General features: G+C 35.2%; 1 protein-coding gene across 1 annotated transcript in view; it reads left to right on the top strand.

Moving 5' to 3' along the window:
• Nucleotides 1–24887, top strand: part of LOC118184427 (phosphatidylinositol-3,5-bisphosphate 3-phosphatase MTMR14-like) — a 52589-nt gene that overhangs the window by 14828 nt on the left and 12874 nt on the right. Inside the window, exons 9-14 of the mRNA XM_085827715.1 lie at nucleotides 516–583; nucleotides 9533–9610; nucleotides 11659–11722; nucleotides 13564–13726; nucleotides 13826–13862; nucleotides 18154–18212. Coding sequence (XP_085683841.1) covers nucleotides 516–583; nucleotides 9533–9610; nucleotides 11659–11722; nucleotides 13564–13726; nucleotides 13826–13862; nucleotides 18154–18212 — 469 coding nt within the window. The remainder of the gene's footprint in view (nucleotides 1–515; nucleotides 584–9532; nucleotides 9611–11658; nucleotides 11723–13563; nucleotides 13727–13825; nucleotides 13863–18153; nucleotides 18213–24887) is intronic.

Below are 24887 nucleotides of genomic sequence, written 5' to 3'. Positions count from 1 at the left end.
TGAAGTTTTAATAAATATTATTTTGTAAATTCGTACCTCGTAGCTTAAATTTTCGCCACAAACTGCCTTTGAGTTGTAAGCTAGTCAGCCATGAGAGCCGAAACTAGACAGGTTTAACGAAGCTCTACATAAATGATTCGCTACATGCTTTCCAAAATTCGGCCTAATACTGACTTTTCTGAGTTGCTTAAACTCATTAACGGAAAACGGTAAATCGTGCATATTTTATTTGTGGAAATAAGTATAATCAAAATTTGGTACGTATCGAGAACTCGTACGGCTGCTGTTTTTAAAACTGGATGACAATTTGACCTGTAGCCCTAAGTTTTGAAAATGAACAAGCTTTTGTATGGCACAACAAAAACTCAAATCAACCATGACCTGTAGCCGCGTGTAAACTCGCACTTTTAAGTGGTAGCTAGTTTTCCAGAATCATTAATATTAAAATGATTAATGAAGTGCTTGAACAAAATATGGAACATACATACTTAAAATTAATTCTTTGAATCTTTCAGCTGTCGATTTTTTTGTTAATTTCCACGATAATATGTCTATTGAAGATTTGAAGTTTGACTGGACAAAAGTAAGTTTCAATTTCGGTAAATTTTTCCTTTTAATGCTTCATATAATTGAGTATGCATTTTTATTAAGTTTTTCAGATTTTTTAAGAGTTAAATCGAATGACAAAATTGCCTAGCTAGGACACTTCTGCTAAATATAACTTGCAAATTTATCACTTTTGGCCTTGGATTCTAATAAGTCTGCGAAAAGCTCATTGGTATAAACCTTAATCTACAATTACTGCTTTTTTTTTAGCCGAAAGGTATAGTTTGCCCAGAAAGGCTATTGATTTCTTTTTGGCATTTTACGTTGGTTCACTTTTCAAATCGTTAACCACCAAATATTAGAGCCTTGCATTATATTTAAAATAATCTGATGTTTATACCACATGACTTCGTCTTATACCGAATATTAAATTATACGCAAATTTCCTGCATTTCATTTAAACGCATTAACAGTTATTGTATTTTGAATTAAATCTACTTCGTCGATAGCGCATAAACCACTGTAGAATAAATTCACTCTTTAAAGTTCACTATGTGTATTTACTATAGCGACACTTCGGCGGTAGGTTCGCTTAACAACATTACATCTCATTCATTTTATAACTGTGCACAAAAATTACATCTGAAGAATTACAACATGTTCTATTCAAATACTATAAAATCTAAATGTATAAAAGAAATTTGAGTTTTTTACCGACTAATCGGCGCCTCTTACGTAATGCGCATGTGCTAGTAATTCAGTTCTCATTTCGCGGCAAGGCAAATATGCATAAAAATTCAGAATATTTTTATTAAAATTTGAAAGATGTACAAAACATAAAACACAAAGTACAGTTAAAGCAATTTAAAAAATTTTACCATTAAAATTAGTTTCTGCTGAAAAACAAGATAACTTAAATGATGATTTCGGAATGAATTGAGCATAATCTAATTCGCAATAATAAGATTTTAATTTGTTGTTGTGAAGCTTAGTCGACTGGCAACAAATCCACTATTTTGCAAAGTTTCAAATGCAAACAAATATGTCTGCAATGGTGATCAAAAATTAGGCTTAGCCACAATTAAAAAAACTTTTAATCCACAATTATTGCATGCAGGTTAACTAAAGGCATGGAAAATCTTAACTGGAAGATAAAATTCATTTTTAAAGCAAAAAACGCACTATTTATAAACTTAATAACTGAGCTCACTGAGCCGAATAACAGTGGATTAATTGTTCATTGGACGGGAGTTGGTCTGTTCCCATTGAAAAGTCAAACCAATTTTCGCTTAATAGCAGTAATTGCTTGCTTTTAATTTCTTTTTCCAATTGAAATTTCATGATTTACTTCAGGCCTCGTAAAATATTTTTAACAATTTACATTCAAGTTATCTTAAAACAATTTTCGGAATTAAACTTCCTACCTATAGGTTCACTCTTATTAGATACTTCTACTAAAATTAATATTAGGAGATAATATAATCAAAATTTCTTTAGTAAATAAATTATTATCTTACTTTGCAGCTACTGCCCAAGTATTACAATAACTTGTTTTCGAACTTGGAGAATTTAAGATCATATATATATACATATATTTACACAATTTTGGTGCATCCGATTCAAAACACATCCTTTAATCTGTCCTTACGTGCAGATGTCACGCAAAAACATCGTTATATTGCTTTCGATAGCGGTCAAAATGTATATTTTCGTTGACATATCATACCTGAAATTGTTCGTGATTACGATACTTCCTCTTTACTTCGTATAAGGAAGTGAAAATTAAATGATGAATAACTTGCATGAATGTATATATATTCCTCGCATTGTGAAAAAAGGTACCCAGTGACATCAAATTTTGAATAATTTAAGCATCCAATCGAATATGGGCATCTGGAAATTTGTTTTATTACATATTTCATACTTTGTAAAACTCACGAATTTTTGAGTGATTTCAAAGCAAGGAATGGCAACACTGTACGGGAAAGAAAATTATCTCCAGCGCGCGAAACTGTATCGGAAATTCTAAAGTTATGCTCTTTTTAAATTTTGTGATATTGCTGTTGAATTGGCTTTTATGGTTTAAGTGCGAAGAACCTGATATTTACTAAATAAAGGTAACACACAAAACGTTGGCCTTAATATAAAATCTGAAAGCTTTTAGATTTTTTGTTATATTTGCGCTTTTGATAAAACTCTCATTCCCAATGATTGAGTATATAAGAGCAATGCGGACAGGTAATTTGACAGATTCCAACTGCGGCAAGCGCGCTGACTGCTTGGGCGTTTTCCCTATGTATTGCACCAGTTATAAGCCAGTTCTTTTACATTACTTTCCTTAGGCAAACAATCCGCTTACGCTTTACCTTAAATTAACATACTTGTTAGAAAGCTGCTGCAACCAAATATTATTGTGAAATGTTAAAGATGTTCAGTTATTGTCAACAATATCAAATTCCTTTTATTATATCATGGAAACGATAAATAAATACACTGGTGTGCAAAAATTAAGGACGAGACGGTTTTTTCAATATAACTTTGTATAAAAGCTTTCCAAATCAACACATTTAACACCGTAATATCCCCAATATGTAACGACATGAGTAATGTAAGCAACACTTACTAAAAGAGAAATCAGAGGGATAAAAAGAAGCTTTATTGAAAAAGTACCATGGAGCGCAATGCGACTGAAGGCGGAAACATCCCTGTGATGGGTGTCCAGCAAGAAACATCCGGTCTTTAATAGGGGATATGATCTCCCCTGACTGCTAGGCAGGTTTCACAGCGTCTGCCCATGCTGAGAATGAGGGTGTCAATGAGTTGTTGAGGCCCATTCGTCTTGCAGCGCCAATCGAAGCTCCGGAATCGTTACTAGTGGTAAGGTACGAGTTGCCAAGCGTCTGCCTAGAAAATTCCATACATGATCGATGGGAATGAGATCCGGAGATCGTGCTGGCCAATCCATACGTTCAATATCCTCACTCTCTAAGAGCTGTTCGGCAGCTACTGTGCGAGGTGCATTGTCATGCATGAAAGGGAACTGTGGACCCATAGCGCCTCTAAAAAGCCGCACATGTGGAAGAAGAATCTCGTTACAATAACGGGTCCCGTTGACTGAACCTGCATCCAAGATGTGAAGGTCTGTACGATTACCAAGCATGATGCCTCCCCAAACGAGAACACCGCCACCTCCATACCTGTTCCTGTCAATGATGTTCGAGGGATGATTGCGGCTTCCCCGCTCTCTCCAGATGAGTATGCGATGAGAATCGCTACTCAGACTGAATCTGCTCTCATCTGTAAAGAGTACTCGTCCCCATTCATTGTCTCTCCAATTCCGGTGTTCCCGGCACCACAGAGAACGCCTTCTCCGATGGGCAGGCGTTAGAGGTACACACCGTACAGGGCGTCGTGCAAACCACCGTGCAGTCTTCTGGTCACGGTAAAACGCGATATCGGTCGTCCAGTCGCCTGTGTCGTGTGTCTAGCGATTTCTCCCGCTGTCTGCCGCCTGTTTCTTCTGGTCTGTAAGGCAATATACCGGTCATCTGCGGGTGTGGTTCCTCGTGGACGACCACTACTAAACCCCCGGATAGCTGTTCCTGTAGTTTGAAATTGTCTCAAGTCAAACGATGCTGTGAGCAATTCCGAACTCTGCAGCCCCACTTGCACACTGCGGCCTTCCTCCAACTTCCCAATGATTCAGCCTCGGGTAAAAGCATCCAGATGTCGTCTAACAGATTGATTATTCGCCATTTCACGCTGAGGCAGCAACTCGGTATGATTTTAACTACTATACGGCGTGCAATCTCTTTGCCAGAAATACTGATCTTACCCCGACAACGTGCTTTATACTACTCAGACACTCCCCCATTACGTCTACCTGCATATCTGCGCATGTGCTACCCTACATCACCTTACTTAATCTCCTGATTGGTCTTCCTGTCCGCTCTGCCTCTTCGTTCGTTCAGCTGATATGCTAATTTTTCGACTTCGTCCTTAATTTTTGCACACCAGTGTACATTTTAAAATACTGAAAACCAAATTAGTTACACACTGAAAAAAAAATAGAAAATATTATGAGACACTTGAGCTTAAAAACCCTCCATAAAGGCATCCAATATCTTAGACAACCCTTGTGTTCTTTCTCTATTCAAATAACCTAACCAAAGGAGGTATCCAGGAGAGCATACAATTAAGGTTTGCAATGAATAACTATCTAAAACTGACGACTTCTGGTGTACAAATATGCCAAAATAAAATCGCCAAGTTAACATGAAGGTATAGAAAGTGTTCAGTTTCCGTTAATATACCATCTTCACATTAAAAGCGTCTGCATATTTTCAGAAATAGATCTTAATCTGAATTTGCTAAATATTTTGAAATATTTTATAAACTTACTTTTTTCTGGTCATTAATTACTAAAGACTTGCCAGTAGATAGCATTAAAGTGCACTAGGCAGATATTTCCGAATGAATGGTACTAGACAGTACCAACACCCGTGGGCGAAGAAATTTCAGCTGCGTGAGCAGGCATATCTTAATACACTCATGTCCATAAATTAAGGATAATTCGGAGTCACGCGGAAATCGAACTCTAAAATAAATATCACCTGTAAAATCACCACACACATCTTCAAGAATCGTATGCAAATTTCAGGAAGTAACCAGATGACACCGATGGTACGTCACAATGACGAGAGTGTAAGAGTGATATATAAGGAATATAGGCAAAGTAAAATTGCTCGCAGGCGCTTTATAAGCATTTCAGTGCAATAATCGATTAGTTATGACAAAGGACGCATTTGGATGATTTTTTACGTGGTAGAATTATAGGCCGTCTGGAATGTGGGCGTACCCAACTGGAAGTATCAGACGAACTTGGAATTACCCAGAGTGTCATCTCCAGGCTTTGGTAGCGATACCAAGATGATGGTAATGTGAGCAGACGTTACAGCACAGGTCGCCCCAAAGTTACAACGCCAAATGAGGACCGGTATTTGGCAGTTACTGTCAAAAGAAACAGGCGGAGCACGGCCTCAGACCCGTCTCGTCAGCTCTTTAGCACTGGTACCGCAATTTCAAGGCAGACCGTGTACAGACGCTTAGGGCAGATTCGTCCATATGCTCGTAGACCTGTCAGATGCGTTCCACTTACTGCAACTCACTGTCACCTGCGGATAGCATGCATTGTGGACACCGCAACAGTGGGCTTGCGTGATGTTTTCCGACGAGCCAGGTTTAGCTAGCGGTCTGATTCTCGCCGGACTTTCATATGGAGAGCTCCAGGTACCTGTTACCAAGAAAACATCATTGAATGACACCGTTACGGTGGTGCCGGAGTGCTCGTTTGGGGTGGAATTATTCTGGGTTCCAGAACTGACCTACATGTTCAAATTGGAACCCTAACAAGCCAAATCTATCGGGACGTCATTCTCGAACAACATGTACGTTTGTTTCGGGGCGCCATGGGAGCACAATTTGTGTTTATGGATAACAACGCCCGTCCTCACCGTGCAAACATCGTAAGCGAATGCCTTCAATCGGAGGATATCACTCGTATGGACTGGCCAGCATTCTCACCGGACTTGAATCCAGTAGAGCACGTTGGGACGTGCTTGGACGCCAAGTAGCAGCCCGTCCACCTCCTCCTACATGTCTACCGGAACTTCGGAGAGCATTGCTTTTTGAGTGGTGTAATATCCCCCAAAGATCAGATCGATAATTTGATACTCAGCATACCTAGGCGTTGTACGGACTGTATTGCATCGTCTGGGAGACATAAAATGTATTAACAATCAATACCAACCATGTAATATTGGTTTTTTTTTTTTGTAAATAGGGTTTTTTTTTTGTAATTTGCTCCAGGAAGAAAAAATCTAATTTTTTAAATATCAAACATATAGAATCTTTTTTGCTCTTTACCTTTTGTTTAATAAATAAGCTTTACAAATAAGTGAAATTTGTTTTGCTTTTATCGCTTCCTTTGCGTAATATCCCCCCAAGATCAAATCGATAATTTGATACTTAGCATGGCTAGGCGTTGTACGGACTGTATTGCATCGTCTGGGAGATATCTGGAGACAATGGGAGACAACGTCTGGGAGACAATGTATCAACAATCATACCAACCATGTGATATTGGTTTTTTGTAAATAGGTTTTTGTAATTTGCTCCAGGGAGAAAAAATCGCTAATTTTTTTAATGTCAAACATATAGCATCTTTTTTTGCTCTTTACCTTTTGTTTAATAAATAAGCTTTACAAATAAGTGAAATTTGTTTTGCTTTTATCGCTTCCTTTGCGTGATTTTGCATTATCCTTAATTTATGGACATGAGTGTACTTACGAAAGTAGGCGTTCATAAAAATTGTGCAGTGATAAGCAATGGCATTAATTTGAAGCATGCAGACAGATGCAGTGAATTAATGGTAAATGCAGATGGTGAGTGTAATATAGATAGTCCAAGATAAGCAGTAGTGAGACACCATGAAAATGGCGCGAAGACAGTTCGAAGTTGTGAATGACATAATAATTCAAAGTCCTTCAGAAGCATGCAGTTCCAGAAAAGGAATATCTTATTGGGCGATAGATAGGCAACTTAAATCGTAGAAATAGCAAATAATAAGAAACTAATGGCATTCTTCGTCGAAGCAGAATGAGCTGCGCTTTCGTCACGTCCTGTTCATGCTCATGGACCTTATAAGAAAGACCAATCCAAATGGATATTCCCCTTGTGCTGGCGTATTCCCGGCTGTCATCTTGACTACATCCGGAGTAGTAGGGACGACTTGCAGAAACTTAACAATAGTTGGCTATTGCAGCGTGTATAATTTTCAAGAAAAAGCTGGTGGTAGCGCCTCATTTAACAAATTAGAATTTCTAGATATTTTTATTTTTGGAAATGAGATTGAGATTGATTTTTAAAATTTTAGCATGTTTATAAAGCATAATTAATGTTCTTAATAATTATAAAGCTGTTGCATGCTTTCAGGTGTGGATATTTTTTATCTTTTCCTGTGTTGTAAGGAAATTTGTCTATTTAAAAATATTTTAAATCTGAACTAATAGAAATTCAAATATAATGCTTTTTATTGGTGTCAATAATTAAAAAATACTGAAATCCAAAAAATGGATGTTTGAAAGCTTTTGTTTAAAATTAATTGTTCTTTTTTTAAAATTGTAGATGAATATTATAGCATAATATTCTACAAAGGAGTTTTATTTCAATATTTCACAATACGTCATAGTGATAAACATTTAACAATTTTTATGTATTTATTCTAATGTTAAAAAGTGTGTCTAACTGAAATAATTGTGCTAGTAATTTATGATTGTTTTTTAAATTTATTTCCAGTTCTGCATAAGCTTTTCTTATTTATTGTGAATTTATTCTATTAGCCTAAAGGGGTGGCAGCTCAGAAAAGTTATTAGTTTCGAAACGGCATTTTGCTTTGTTTAACTATAAAGGTCCGTTTCACTTTGCAAACTGTTGCCACCGAATATTATCTCCCTGTGTTAAATAATGAAGAATCTGAATGAATGCATGTATGTTTTTCGTATTGTGAAATGACGAATTGTCCTTGGGCGTTTTGACAGTGTATTCAGTGGTTGGATCATATTCCAATATTTGTTTAATTGCGTTATACTGATTATGCTTCATCTTCTCGAAGAAATTATGAGCTGTCATGAGTATAAATATATGCACAGATGGGAATATCCAGGTCGTTATGAATTATATTTTCTCACATACCAAGGTGCGATTGCGCAGGCAGGCACAGCATATAGCATGATCGGTCGAATTACAGATATATAAAGCATTTTCTTTATTTTTAGACTGAGCTTTGATTTTTTGCCAATAATACGATAATCTGCTGTGTAGGCTGCTTTTGGTTTAAGATGCAAGATCTTACAAGTTGAGACTTATCTATGTAAACACTTAAATAATTATAGGAATTAGCTACAGGGATTACAGTTCTGTATAAGTAGATATCGGTGTTGACTCTTAATCTTGTTTTTTATCTCCGATAGAGCGCAATACAACCTTTTTAGATGCAGTGAGCTTAATTTTCAGTCTTGTACCAGTGATTGATCATATTGAGATGCATTTGTAAATTACTTCACAGCTAGGGATTCCTGGATTCAGTCAGTACTACAGTGTCGTCAGCGTATTTGAATATTTTCGTGTTGAATACCCATTCAACACGAAAATCGTTGATATAAACATAGAGCCGGCGGGGAGGGGAAAGAACTGACCCTTGCGGACCCCACTATGAATTGCTTTTCTGACAGGTAAGGTGTCACCGCAGCGAACTTGAAAAGTCATGTTTCTCAGATAGGAACCAATTAGTTTTACGAAAATTTCGAAGCATAAAATGTTTTGACACGAAACAAAACTAGGCATTTTTTGACACTAAAAACTGGCCGACGACTTTTATGGAAATATGGGAAAATAAAAATGCGAAGTTTTATGACTTTTATATAAAAGTATCGAAAATGTTCTGTTTGCTACTCATATATGATCCTAACATTAAAAGTGTTTGCGTATTTTCAGAAATGTTAAGTCTCGATCTTAATTTCGCAAATAGTTTCAAATGTTTTGTAAACTTCTATGTAAAGACTGTAGCGTATATGAAGAAATCTTATGTAAATAAAACCTCTCCTTTACTGGTAAACTTCTACGGATGCATCCTTGAATAAATTCTTTAACGTACCAAATCTAGAAAAGGTATGTCATTGAACTGATTATTTTTCAAATACCATGAAACAGCGGTTCTTAATCTCGCATTAGGTTTGAAAGATAAGTTTCTGTAATTTGATCATTTTATCAGCTGATCGTCTTTAACAGACCGTAATTTTAAGCTAAATGTTATGTGCACATTTTAACTTCACATTTTATTTTTCTAATACTTTTGGCTATAATGAGATGTCATGAATATTTTTGTAGTGACTAATTTTATATTTTGCTCATATAATGTATTTTTCAGAAAAGTGTCGGCATCACTCTTCAACTGCCTCTCGATGATGATGTAGAATTTCCAGACATAAATTATAGTAATTACCAGGTAATGATGTTTTTGTGTTAACTATATATACGGCTTATTTAGATTTTTGCTCACAATTTTCCATTGTGTATACTTTCCTGTGAATGAAATACGAAGCATTTTTGGCTCTCTACATTGGCACTTTCGGTTTCTTTCTTTACGCCTCGCCTTTACTCGATACTAAACTGTTTTTTCCCTAAATTATTTCTTTTAGCTTTTACCCTTTTTGCTAAATTTCTATAATTTACTGTGAAATGTTCGTTCCTGTAATTCAAAAACGGAAAACTTATATTCATTCCAGCTGTCAGAAGATGTCATATATTTAGCCGTAAACTTTCTCCTTTATTGCAGCTATTTATTTACACTAGACGATCGGGAATGGCAACAAAGAAACATTCTCTAGTTTTATGACACAATCCTTCCAAAACGCATGGTTTGTTATTTTTCCTTTCTGTAAATAAGCCATCAATTTTCGCAATCTTATTGCGTTCACGACTAATAACGTTAGCCCTATATAGGAATTTGTCACAACCCTCTCTCATGTAAATATTCGGAAAAACCGTTGCGTTGCTATTAATTTGAATCTTCGTGATCCTAGAAACAAAGTTTGTGTTCGGACACCTTTTTATTCATAATTTATACATAAGTTGCATAATCATTTCGATTTTGACTCGTTTTAATTTTACGAGGTTCTCGTTTTAATTCGAACAGCTTTTATGAGGAATACCTTTTTACTTGAAGAAATCAAATGGCTGCTTTTTCGTCTATTGATAAATCAGTCTTGAAATTCACTGCAACGAGGAAATAATTCGATGAAAACCATGATTGCCCGAGCGATAAGAAAGACAAGTATCGCCAGAAAAGACGCTAAACAAAACTGGCCGACAACTGTTATGGAAATATGGGAAAATAAAAATGCGAAGTTTTATGGATTTTATATAAAATTATAGAAATTGTTCTGTTTGCTATTAATATATGATCCTGACATTAAAAGCGTTTGCGTAGTTTCAGAAGTGTTAAGTCTGGATCTTAATTTCGTGAATAGTTTCAAATGTGTAATCCAAAATGTGTTGTAAAGACTGGTGTATATAAAGAACTCGTATCTCGTATGTAAATAAACGTTCTCCTTTACTCGTAAACTTCTATGAATGCATCCTTCGATAAATCATTCTTGCACATACCAAATGTGGAAAAGTTATAATTATTTTTTTTGCTCATGACTCCTTAAAATATTAGTAGGCAGCACGAAGAATTCTTCTGTTTCAGGGTCTGAGCTGCTTAATCTCCCTATGTTAAATGAGGAACATCAGTGCTGGAATGGATAACAGCATTCATACCTTGTTCAGTTCCCTCTTCACGAGTTCCTTAACGCTATTTCTGGATTTCCTCATGCCTAATAATATACAAAGTTTCTTTAAAATCCGTTTTTAAAGGTATTCTAATCATATTTTGACTAACGCCAATTGAGCAATAAAGATTGGTCGCTGAATACTGGTAGTTCAACCCCCATTCAAATGCTATGGGACGGGTTGCTTGCATGGACGTTTTTGTGTTTCCCTATATGTGATGTAGACAAGAGATAGTGTCGTTAAGAATCCTCATCAGAGAGCCCCTGACCTAACTTGACAGTTCTTATGTGTGTTGTCATAATAAAAAACCTATCCTAATCTTTTTCTTATGTGAAATGCCTTTGCGTCGTTTGCCATAATCGATGAGCTAAAAATTTGGCAAATGACGTGCAGTTTTTAATTTATTTGCGTTTTACAAAAATCAAAGAGCATAAAATGCCATTCCAACAATTCGTTTAATGAAATTGGTCTCCATAAAAGTTGCGCTTGGATAATTTTTTTGTTGGAGTCTCTATTAGTGTAACAAAATCCAGTATTCTTTGTCATATATTTCATGCAGTAACCTCTTACATAACATGTGGAGAAACTTGTCTAGTATTTTTAATGTCTTAACTTTGTGTTAAAATTTTATCTTGAGCTATAGATACAAAATATGAACTCGGTTTCATCTTGCTATTTGAACTTTTAATAACTTGTATGTAGACTAACTTTTTTTTCCAGGCTTGGGACGTTCTCAAACTGACGAAAAATTATCTTTTGTTCTTATTGTCCTGCATAACCTCCGGTGAGTTATAGCTCTATGCATTCTCGGAATATTTATCTTGGAACATTTGTCAATAATTTGCTTTAGATGAGATATTAAGTACTTAACGCATAATACTAAAGCTTATATAACAAAATTTAGTGATTTAGGGTTCCCGAAACGTTCGCGTAACTTCCTTGGAGAAAATTATGCGAAAAGGTTTCTTAAAACAAACTGTAAATAAATACCCGAAGCAATTGAAATCTGGTGTTTTCTTAAAATTACAGTGAATTTTCCTGTGTATATATTATCCACAATCCTATAAAAATCTTACCTTTCACTACTTTAAGTAATTCCTTTCCTATATATATCGTATGCTTATAAACTGGACAATTTGGTAGTGATAGCTCATATCTTGAGCCATTTTAAACATGCATAAATCAGGACGTCTACTTCGTACGAAGAGTTTCAGGCTATACCTCTTGAATCGTGATTTTACGACATCCTTATTAAGCTCATAATTCCGCTCTTTCGTATTATTGTCGACCGTGAAAGATGGTTACCTATTCTATAAAAGTTAGTTCTTTTGATCTAATCTAAATGAGTCTGTGAGGTCATATGTGATTCCACAGCTCTCGAATGCATTTTCCAAAATGCAAGGAAAATATGCACCAGTAACAGTTTATATTCTTGTTTTCATCCGAAAAAGGTGAATCAGGTTTACCGCATACGAAACCCTATGCGTTAGTAGAGTATACCGCGATGTCTCCTTTATCCATAATTGGAGTTGAATCCTGCTACTTTTCGACAATTTCAGTCTGCTTTATAATATACAAGCAACCTTAATCTAATTTTTAAATGCAAGGAAACTATCCGCTTTTAAGGATTTTACTTACCACCAGCTAAGTTGCTGTGCCACCTGTTATGACCAGCATTTGTACTCAATTGGCGGAGCATTCTATTATCACTAAATCTAGTCAAAAATCTTTATAGAATATTACAAATTTATTTAAATAAATTTTTAGCTAAGTTTATAAAGTTACTTCCGAAGATGGGTATTTGTGCCGTATGGTTTTGAAGAGACTGTCAGACTTTTACTGTGCTGAATTATTTTTTCGATTGATTATAGATTTTCGCAGTTTCATTGCCAGATAGTCTGATAATTTTAAGTTTCTTTCCTAGTAGCTTACTTTTATATTTGTTTCAGCCATACCTAGGCTTTTTCAGCTGCGTACGGCTTGAAATTTAAGTCTCGTGATTCCGCACTCTAACATAGTGATCGATGGTACCGGTTCAGCCGCATATCCAGGAATCTATACTGCAATCCGAAGCGAAACAGATGGGCTGCAAACTGGCCATGCGCCGTCAGGAAATATGTCATTTCTCTGACTAAAGAGTGAATTCTCTTGAGGGCACCAGGATAACATTTCCTACTAATGACCTTGTAAGGCCATGTACTTCCCTATGACAACCTCAATAATCTCCTGGTGCAGGCTCCTGGGGCACCAGGGAGCTTTTGCTGTCGTTGGAGAGGCCGCGGAACAAATGGCTATTTACCTCTGTTAGACACCAGGTGTTCCAGTCCTCCGTAACCTACTTACTTGCCTGTTAGCTCTTGCGTCCAGTTTCCACAGGAACATAAGATCCTATTCCAGTCTTGATTTGAAATGTGATAATGGAATTGGCAGAGATAAGTTGCCATTTGCACTATTTAAGGCTTCTGTAGACTGAAATGGCTATTTAAGGCTAGTATATTGCTATTTAAGGCTTGTATAAACTGAAATGAAAGAATATTAAGATCATATTTGGGGAAATAAAACAATAAAAAGGTAATGTGTTCGTATAAATTTTAAATATTGCCATCTGCACTGATTATTTTTTAGGAAAAAAAGGTCTTCTCGTCCACTGCGTAGGTGGTGAAGATAGGACACCACTTTTCATATGCCTTTTACGTCTGTCTCTGTGGGCCGATGGCTTGATACACAAAACTTTAACCCCCCTAGAGATGACTTTTCTTACGGTGGCATACGATTGGTATCTTTTCGGGTAAGTATTTCTTTCTCAATTAAAAATATTTAGAGAAAGGATTGCATAGCTGGATAGTAAAGTTTCTCTGTTTAACCATCTGTCTTAATTTATTTACAGGCATAATTTACCTAACCGGCTTGAGAAGAGATTTCAGGTAACGGAAATTTCAGTACTTTATAACTAAATCCTTTGTTTTTGCTCTTTTTGTAGAAATTTTCCAGTATTAGTTAATTAGACAGAAGTTAACGTTCAAAATCGAATTTTCAGTGTACAATGTATAGATATGATTCATGCTGCTACAGAATGATTATCAAGTGGTACTGAAATTTTAATCTGTATGTATAACATTTAGAACTCAACCATATTTAATTTCACATAAAGGTAGATTTGTCCCATTACTCAGCTTTTTATCTGAAGGTAAATGTTCGATGTTTTGTAACGATACTTTTCAATTTAGCGATGACCAATGGTAACAAACTGTAGTCGTGAATTGGTAAATAGGCAGTATTTTAAATTTGAACCAATATTAAGAGTTGCACTGAATTCGTCGCGTAGATTTAAGGACCTCCAATCAATGAACTTGGATTTAACGGCCAGAATTTGAGTAATATAATAAACGTAGTAAGCAGAGAAAAATGCGACCAATCTTTGACTAGATGAGACACGCCAGCGGATGCAATTGTAACAGGACAGCGGTTCTTGCACAGAATAAGTCCTAACACCACTCAGAAGAGAGAATTTAGGCTGTCTTCATAATTCGTGTGTACGCAGCTTCAATTCTGATCAGATCTTTGGCTTACGCTGCTGCCGTGTTTTGTAGTGACTTGGTCTTCTGGTCACGTGGTACCGTCGAAATATTTAAGGGAATTATTAATTCTTGGATGGTTGAGTATGAATAAATTACTGTAGCTAATCATATCTGGAATTAAAAAACAAAGCATGTGCACTTCAGTGTAACGCATAAACGGGAAAGAAAACGGGGTGTCTACAGCTCATGCCTATGAATACTGAGATATGAAGGATCAAACTGTTTCAAATATTCGGAAGATTAAAAACTATTTCTGATTAACTACAGCGTAGAAAGTTAAATCGGTGATTCGACAGTGGAGATGGCAAGCAAATGAAGTTCAGACGACGAACCGTTAAAATGTAACCTACAAATCGGATGTCTGTGAAGATATTAAACAGTCGCTTAACATGGATGAGGATGTTCAGGTTATCTGAATCTGTCAGGAGCAGACAGGACTAAGAAGAATCTGTCATGTCTGTTTCTAAACTATCTGGAGTGGCCGTATGGGCAACCTCATGGCATACGTAGAAAGATGTTCAAATAGGGAATTATTTGCTTATTAGCAACATTTTCGGCATTTTTTAAAGAAATATTCTATGCACACAACTTAAGCTTTTACCCCAGCCTTCTAATACCCAGTAGTGCACACTGGTAGTTTGGTCCAATATTCAAGGCCTGGCAGCAGGGGCGTTTTTGAGGTTTACTTGTGTGTGATGTGGATAAGAGTCAATTTCCTTTAGGAAGTCCTCCACGGGTCATCCCTCCCTTTCCGTGTAATGCCCAATTGCAAAGCATGTAATAAACTTTAAAAAAATAATGTTCAGTTGTAACACGTTTTTAATAAAGTGGCGTTTGCATTTAATACTTCATTTTATTCGATAGAATTTTAAATGTTTTTCGTGTCCAGCTGTTTAACGATCTTCATATGTTATGACACTCTTCCGTCCTAATTAATCTGTTAAATTGTTTATTGTGTTTAAGTATTTAAATCATTAGTATAGTCTTGTTTCTCTGTTACAGACAAATCTTGATCATGATTTGTCTATAAAAACTGTACTTGGATCCTGATTATACAGTAGTCTTTATCAGTATTTCCAGTAAGAGCCGGCGTGGACCTGCGCAATATCTTTAGTACTTTCATATTAAAAATGAGAACAAAACCTACATACTGCAAAATACTGTGGATAAACGAAAATATTACTTGGTTACCGCCATTTTAAGATTTTTATGGGTGGTTAAAACTAGTTTAACACTAATCTTTGAATATATATCGACATAATTCAAGGAAGGTCTTCCAACCTTGAACTCTTAATTTTTCTTCAATAATGCGAATCTTCTTATCCAGAAATATGATAAATAAGCTAGTTGCTAATATTCTGGGCAATCGCAAAATTTTAGTAGCATTTTTGACTCCCAATGGCAAACATTCCGATAGAATTCTCTAATATATCGGCTCACCCAGGCGAGCAGTAAAGTCTATGAAAACTGATGGTTTGGACCTGGATTAGTCCTGGCGAATGGGGCTGGATGCACGGGCGCTTTCATGGTTTTTCTCATATGTAACGTGTATTGAGTCGGGTTTTCTTTAAAGCCTTTCCTTCTCTGCCTTCGCTTGGACGGAGATCCTTTGAGTGCTTTACCGTAAAACATACTTGAATGTATCTAAAACCCCGGAAAACATCCAAAACGATGCTCCGCCGCCAAATATTGTTTGAATATAGATAGGTATGTTTTCAATTTTCCTGTTTACGCTGATATAATTATATTGCTTAAACCTTATGCTTTCTTAAATAAGAGGAAATTTTATAGTTTTTGTATATTGCTTTATACCTAATAATTTCAGCGATTTATCGAAAATTCATCAGTTTCATAAAATTGCACTATGCGCTTAAGTCGAGGTGGGGGTAGGAAGTTGATTCCCAAACCTTCGAAATGCAGTAGCAAAACTTCCCGTAAAGATTTTCTCCATATCTTTAGCTCAAAATACCAGTACTAAATTTTGGCTTGAAAAGCATTGTAATCTGTCCTTTAATGCTAATTACTATTATTTGCACTTGTTGCTTTAAATAAGTTTGCTGAAAGGGAAATTGACTAATTGGTAACCTCCTTCCTCAGCTTAAAAACATTGTAGTAGCCTTATTTTTAACTTGCAGTCAATCTGATTGCTAAATTGAAAATTAAGGACACGTTGGAGCTTGAATGTTGTTTCAGAGCCAAACATTTGGAAGCAAGAAGATATTAAACTGAAAAGTCTGATTTTTGAGATTTTAAGAGAATGTGAAATTATAATGAAAATTTAATAGTCGAAATAAAAAAAAATCCTTGCCTCATCTGAAGAGATGAGCTCAAAAAATGGCTCATTGGAAACTTACAAATGTTTCGTCAAGTAATAAATTAAAAAATAAATGGTACAAAGAAAAAATGTTACATCACGGTGTTACAATGGAAAACGTTAAAATTATGCCGCAGTATAAGACAAAACAATAAACTCAATATAGTTTGAAAACTCGGGCAAAATAAATTCACGCAGGTGGAAAACTTGCAGCATTTTTATTTTGGAAAGAAAGGAATTTAAATGTTAGTGATGGCAGAAATGTTTTTAAAGAAAACGTTCGTTTAAACAGAAGGAATTTCCCTTCCCGTTTAACATGGGGGTAAAAGTCACGAAAAGAGCCATATAACAAGTCTCTCCCACCGTGATTTGAACAGAAGTAGAACTACTTGTATTCAGCGGTTTTAACGCTCGTCCACCCGCTACTTTGCGTTTCTTAAATTTGCAATTGGATTCAATTTGATAACTGAAGTGGAATCAGATTACCAGTTTAGACTTTTTATCAGCGCATTTATTCTGTACACTGAAGAGCCGACCAGCGGCCGAGCGGTAAATTTGCTGAACACTGGTAGTTCGGTTCGAGGTTCGAATCCCGCGAATGGGCCGGCTGCAGTGTTTTCGTGGTTTTCCCCATGTGTAACGTCTATACGAGCCAGTTTTCCTTAAAACGTCCTCCACGAAGGTATCCCTCACCTTAGGCAGATAGCCTTCGAGGCTTTGCCGTAATTAAATAACCTAACCTATACACTGAAGACGTTAGCATAGTATTTATTACGTAAAATCTATTTTTATCATGTTAAAATGATTTCAATTGAAGTGTTTTCGCAGTTGGTATTTCCAGAATTTCCTTAATTCTGATCTTACTTTTTAGACAAAATTTCCGTCAGTTCTATAACTTTTCAGTTCAAGTTGCTGTGTATTGGTAAACAAAATCATTCACTTTATCTACAGTGCCTCTTTATAGAATATTACCCGCTAATTTTATTTATACTTTGTGTTTCTAGATCAGTGCTTTCATTTATATTTCAGAATAACTTTGAGTTCGACATTGAAAGACTGTATTTGTCAGTAAACCTATTCGAACAAAATATAAAGCATACTTGTTATTTCACTGAATGATTATCATGATCACTAATTATCATGAAGGGTATTAATTTTTTACAAAGTAAATTCTACAGTTTATTGTTCGGTATCAAGCCTCCTTCACTGTTTATTATTAAATTTCCCAAACACCAAACAATTTTTGATAACCAAATTAAGCATTGAAATGAAATTTCCATGTTTTCATTACACTCGCAACAATTCCATATAATTTTATTTCAGATAATGCGCTTCTGTTTCTGCTGCCTGGAACATATTTCGTCGGACCGTTTCTCGTCACGGTAAGACTTTCTAAAACTATGCTACTATGTATATTGTCGTAAATACTACTTAGTGCTGAAATTTCTTTCTATCCTCTAAAAGATATATGTTCAAAGACATCAGCAATTTGAATGGCAGCTATTGAACATCTTCAGAGTATTATAGCTTTAATAATTGCACATTCCTTGTAATTGCATATATCCTAAATTTTCTAAACGCACTATTTCTTCGTATAAATTGTTTAATGAATATTTTTCAAGCAAGAAACGTGTACCACAGTTTCCTTTGAAACTTTCGTATCCCAAAAATGGTGTGGAAATTATTAATCTCAGCAAATTTAAAGCAGTTTAATTCGATTACTTTTATTAAAACTGAAGAGGGCAACCAAACCATATGTTTATCAGACGATTCGACTCATTATTAGTCCAGAATTTTGCACATAAAATTTGTAATTGAAGTTATATATTCATAACATTACGATTTCAAATTCACGTATGATAGTGTTCATTTTTAATGTCATGATTTTAAAATTCGAGGTTTTATAATTCTTAAGAGCGATTTAAAGTCGTCATCGATTTTAATAACCTGTGAACATTTGACTGTCTCATTAGTTGCGTCCACATCTGGAGTCTAATTTGATAATGCTGATAATCGAGCAGATTTCTTCAAACCAAACTTCGTAAGCCACGCCATTGTTTAAATCTATTTACTCGCGTATGTATCAAATGTATCGGGCTATTTCCACAATCACGTTCGTTTGACTTTGCGATTCTTTGAAGAGTGCTAGGCGACATGAAAGCTTAATACACTTATAGTTCTGGCTGACATATAGAATATCTCACTAATATGGCACTGCGTATGTGAAAAAAGCTGCTTTTGTGGACAAAATATGAATTTTTGTCCTGTTAAATATTTTCATCATTTTGAATGAGGTTTGAGATAAGTAAATGCTCTAAATCCAGTAAAATCCAGTGTGGCCATCAGATCTGAGCTAATTAAAGTCTAGTAAAATATACAACGTCCGCAAGGCTGCCATGTGGTCCTCTGTAGTGTAACAACAAAAGAGCTCTGCGTCCAACTGCAATACGATTAGCCCACGGAATGAAGTTTGAGGATCTCATTTGCATTTACCTGCCACTACTTTTGGATCAAGGTTTATACATGCACAAATTTATAAATCCACTGATTTCGCAGGCATAGTGCCTGGAAACTTTCATAGTGTTAGGCTGATTCAAGCCTAAAAGCCTGAGCAGCCAGCTAACATGTTATCTGGGACGAAGGATAAAACTTTAAGACGTCACAGCTCATCTTTAATTTGTTAAGATTTAATATTTATCTAAATTCCAATCAAACCACTATTAAAATTTTTTGTAAGCTTGCTTGAAAAACTGAAGGAAGGTTTCTATTGAAACTAATTACTTTGACAAATCTGAACACTCGAGTTCCTGGTATTTGAATTATTTACAAAATATATAATTAGCGTAGGTTTTTTATAAAACACATCCGCAAATTTCTTCAAAACCATTATTTAAAAGCAAACTTATACCACTGAATGTTCGAATTTAACAGAAGCTAACCTTTATGCCAGTGCTCCGCAACGTTTCTTCCCTGCGACGCACAAAAAAATGTTTCTGGAATTTCGTGGCACACCAAAGAGTTATCAAGGAAGTGCCGAAAAAATTCAAATGCTGACACACTTACCACACAGCAGTGAAATATATAAAAACATTTAAAATAGACATTATTAAGGAAAAATTGTCATTGTGAATTAAATACATGATAAAAAATTGCAAAATGTTAAATACATGTATTTGATTGCGGCACACCTATATCCTACTCGTGGCACACCAGTTGCGGAGCACTGCTTTATGCTCTAAAGCCTAGGTTTCCAAACATTTTGACTCTCGGAGCTCTTTTTTTTTATAATCAACTTTTCAACTGTTCCTTAATCTAAAAGTGCTATACTTTAACAAGTTAATAATACTTTCATTAGAAGAGTTCCAAAAAGTTAAAACTCACCGTATTTGTATGTTAGGCCCTCTTTTACTTCATTCGTAACTAATTTTGACTTTCTTTTAGCATTTTCCTGGATAACTTTGTTTCATGTAGAGATTGGCATTTCGATTTTTGAATTCACTGTTTATTCCCATGTAGCTTTCAAGCATAATGGGATTATTTTCTATATACCTGCAAATAGTTAAAAGTCCTAAATATCTTGAATTTAATAATACAGCAATATGTGCAATTAAAAGCAATGTTTTCAGTTGGACAAAAGTTTATTTAGGTAAAATAGTCCTCAAAAGGTTATTAAAACACTCATTATTATTTTGAGTCTTCCCATGTAGGCATTTTATAAGCAAAATGTGACACAGTGAAAGATGTGTTGCTTTTACAGCTTTTATATTGTTTAATAATTAGAATAGTTGTTTAAACTTATTGTTTACATTTCTACGACCATTTAAATATCAACTTCCGTCATCCAAAAATTCACTTCCAGTTTATTTTTTATGCTATAACTTTGCTTCTAGTTATCGTAGAAACAAAAATAAAGCATTTTTGGAAACCTAAATGTATGACGTATAAAATGAATAAATTGAAAAATTTTCCAAAATTTTCACCGAAATGACGAACTTAGGGTAGGCACATACAGTGAGTCCCAAAATTGAGGGTACACTCCATTCTACAACAGAATTCATGTTTAGAATGAAAACAAAAACTGTCAGATAAAGACAGTCACCAAAACCTTTAGACGAGGATGTTGAAATATACCTAATCTTAATATTTATTCATAAATAGACATAAAAAAATGCATGAAATACAGAAACAAAATGTACAACAGAAATCGTCAAAAATCTGAGCTCACAAAATTGAGGGTACATGTAGTTGTTTTATAACATAAATTATAAAAAAACAACACATTACTATTTTGTAGCACACCCACTGGCTTTAATGACAACTTCCAGCCGCCGGGACATCTAATCAACAAGATTTTTCGTAATTTCGGGTGAAATATTCCCCACTTCACTTTTAGTACATGCTTCAAATGTTCTTTACTTGTGATTTGATGTTTTCGGACCTCTTTTTCAAGGTGGGACCACAAATTTTCGATCACGTTGAAATCAGGAGGTTGAGGGGGTGTGTTCAGCTGTTTTCGGCAGTGATACAGCAGCCATTCTTTGACAGTATTCGCTGTATGCTTTGTATCATTATCCTGTTGAAATATGAATTTTGATCCTAGTCCCAATTGAGTAGCACTGTCCTTCAAATTATTTTTCAATATATTAAGATAACCTATTTTATCCATTATTCCATCAATAAACACTAGCTTTCCAACTCCCGATGATACCGTACAGCTCCAAACCATTACTAACATACCTCCATGCTTCACAGTTGGAATTGTGTTTCTTAAATCTAATCTAATCTGAATTTTTCTTGCACCACACCATACGATGACTGTCACTGCCAAAAACATTAAATTTACTCTCATCGCAGAAAAAACTTCATTCCAGAACTCTTTAGGCTTTAGAATGTGCTCTTTAGCAAATTTTAATCTCTTAGCTCTATTTTACTAATGAAGAGCTTTTTGAGAGCTTTTCTGCCATTATAACCAGCCCTTCTGATGATTCTGCGCACTGTTTCTGCAGAAACAAATTTACCCTCAGTTTCCGAAGTACTTGCAGCAATTTTTGGAGCACTTATTGTAGGATCAATCCTTACCTTGTGTACAATTCTCCTCTCTACTGCTGAACTGAGAATTTTCTTCCTGCCTCTCTCTGCTTGGTTTTCCAGCGTACCATCCTTTCTAAATTTTTGAATGATTCTTCTAAGTATTTCTCCTATTTTTCTCAAAGATTTGCCTTGATTAGACTAACGGCCAGTTTTCTTTTCTCAATCGTCGTTTCTTTCCTATTCTCCATATTTGTCACACAGAAAGGTAGTAAGCTCAAATTTGTAATATTTGGATACTAAAAGGTTGTATTTTTGTGTAAATCTTAGGTACAAATTATTTTTTAAATTTTACTGGTAGTTTTACGCAGTCATTTAAGAAGTGTACTCTCAATTTTGTGACTTTCAGAAGTTGAAGATTTTCGTTTAAGTAATATATTTTTTAAACGGAGTTTTATAACTTATTTTTTGTGTAGTTAAGAAGAAAAATGTATATTTTTTAATGAGACAAAACTAGGAAAACTTGCATAATAATTTCGATTCTCAATAGCCTACAAATTAAGTTATCATTAAGTGTACCCTCAATTTTGGGACTCGCTGTACCTTAAATGCACGTGCTCTTGTATTTTTAATTTTTCCGGCTTAGCTTTTTCATAATATTCGTCACGGGCTGCACTCCACGGGGAATAAAACAATTTACAGTTACGCAAGCAACCAATAAACTATACACTTAAGCCGTTTATATATAAGATTTTACCATTATGTAACTAAAGTGCATTGTAGGCTTAAATTGAGACAAAAATGAGCGTAAACATGATTATTGAGGCACCTGCGGTTTTATGTTTATGCACTGGTATCTTATGTTCAGCTCTTAAAAAATCGGATGAATGCCTTGTTCAGCACTTACACGTATTCTGTACATTATTTTCATCAGTTCACAGAAACCTGCTTTACAGGAGCGCGTAACTGAGCAAAACTGCAGCACTAATTTTTCTTTCTCTATTTGAATTTATCTTGTATGCATCGAAAACTCTAGAAGGCTTTGGTTTTTGAAACGTGGTTTTCAGTTCGCTGTGAGATGTTATGAGATAATCTTATTCCGTTGAACTCGAAGCTGGGTAATGTTTTGTTTGTACTAAACATTCAATATCCATTCAAAGTTATTTAAGTACTTTCTGTTCAATTTTCGAAAAAAAAAAAAAAAAAACTCTGAATCCTTCAAAGCTTCGAGATACTCCTGAATATTTTTATCTTCCGAAAACGTTTTGTAAAAGAGATGCAATCCTCAATTTCGTTTTCAACGCTATTTAATCGCTACAAGTTTTGTCTTGGTGTTTACATTAAATACTGTTTTGGTCAGTACGCGATTTTATACACCTGGCCAATACCTTTTTAAACTGTCTCCAATGGTTTTATGATAAAGATGCTACTACTTGTAAGGCAATTTCATCAAATGTCAGTTTTTATCGAGATAACCACCTTAAGTATGCAACAGGAGAGTCGTGATAACCGATTCCTTCGTATATTATTCTACCCAGTCTGCTTTTAAGAGGTCGTGATTTTATACAATTTATATTAATTTATCAATGGAAGCTTATTAGCTTTACAACTAAATATCACAAAGATATGAAACTCTTAGGAAACTCGTTTAAAAATATTTAAGAATGCACAGTATCATGAGTAGATAGAAAATGACAGTTCTGCATCAGGAGGAGCTGGTCAGTGACGTCACACAGAGGGCGGGGCCAAAGGCAACGTCATCACACTAGGAGGCGTGGTTTCGAGTGGAGTTGAGTTGTTTTTAGATTGCTGATTGAGTTGTAGACCTCCTGCTTTTCATTTAAAGTTAATTTTTTAAAATTTAAACGGGGATTTTTTTGAGATATATGCTCATGGCGTTCTCTAGGGACGAAAAAAGAAAATAATCTATTTAGAAATTGCTCATGGCGTCCTCTAGGGACGAAAAAAGAAAATAATCTATTTTAGACGTTTCTTTTTTTAATGTTCCATTATTCAAAATACAGGATTGAACCCTGAAACAAAATATCTGCTTTTCTGGAAAGAAATAACTGTTAAAAATATTGGAAAGAATAACATAATACTCATTAAAATTTCACACACACACACACACACACACACACACACACACACACACACACACACACACACACACACACACACACACACACACACACACACACACACACACACACACACACACACACACACACGGGCTTTTATCGAAAGCCTCAGCTTTCTGACACCTGTAGGTATCTCTTCAGTTTCACAGTCATGGGGGTTTTTTTGAATACCCAGGTGCCAGCCCCTTCCCATAACTCCACTGTGAAGTCATTGACCGCATTAAAAATAATCCATTTTGTTTTCCATTAAATATTATTTATATTGATATGCCCATAGGCTAAGGAGTGTACTCCATCCTTTAAAATATATCTTTTATCATCAAAAGCTGAAAGTGCGATTTTATTTATAGCCATGGTAAAAAGATGGTTCTTACTCTGAATATTATATTGTAATTCTCTGGTGAAGATTGTTTACAGAAATCTATCTCTATAATTTTTAAGTTTCCTTTTAATAACACTTCGTTTAACTCCTTTCGCGGTTTTATTCTCACTTTCATCCAACAGTAAAGAGTACATTTTCGCCCTCAGTCCTATAAACTCCAATATTGGTTCGGAATTCATTTCATCTTTGAAGCATCCAATTTTCTTTTTATTATTGATATTGTATAAAGCATGAGTCTTCGGATAATCTGACATATCGTATAGATGCGTATGAAAACTCGTATCTCGATACACGTCTTCTGTTAAAATTTCGTACGTGAGAGTCTGTGTCAGTAAAAAGTAGCTTGGCTCTTTCTCCATATTGTTTTTTGATATGGTTGTAATGAAAATTGTACATATGATATTTACTAAGTTCTAGTATGACAAATCCTACATAAATGGGCCTGTTTAAACTAACACAGTTTTTAACCTTTGTACTCCAACCAAATCATTATCAAAAATTCTGAA

Source organism: Stegodyphus dumicola, chromosome 12 (genome assembly GCF_044657685.1).
Source record: "Stegodyphus dumicola isolate Sdum_Otavi_A_Nest chromosome 12, ASM4465768v1".
Taxonomy (NCBI): domain Eukaryota; kingdom Metazoa; phylum Arthropoda; class Arachnida; order Araneae; family Eresidae; genus Stegodyphus; species Stegodyphus dumicola.
Note: the sequence above shows the minus strand (reverse complement) of the source record. Positions and strands in the feature narration are given on the sequence as shown.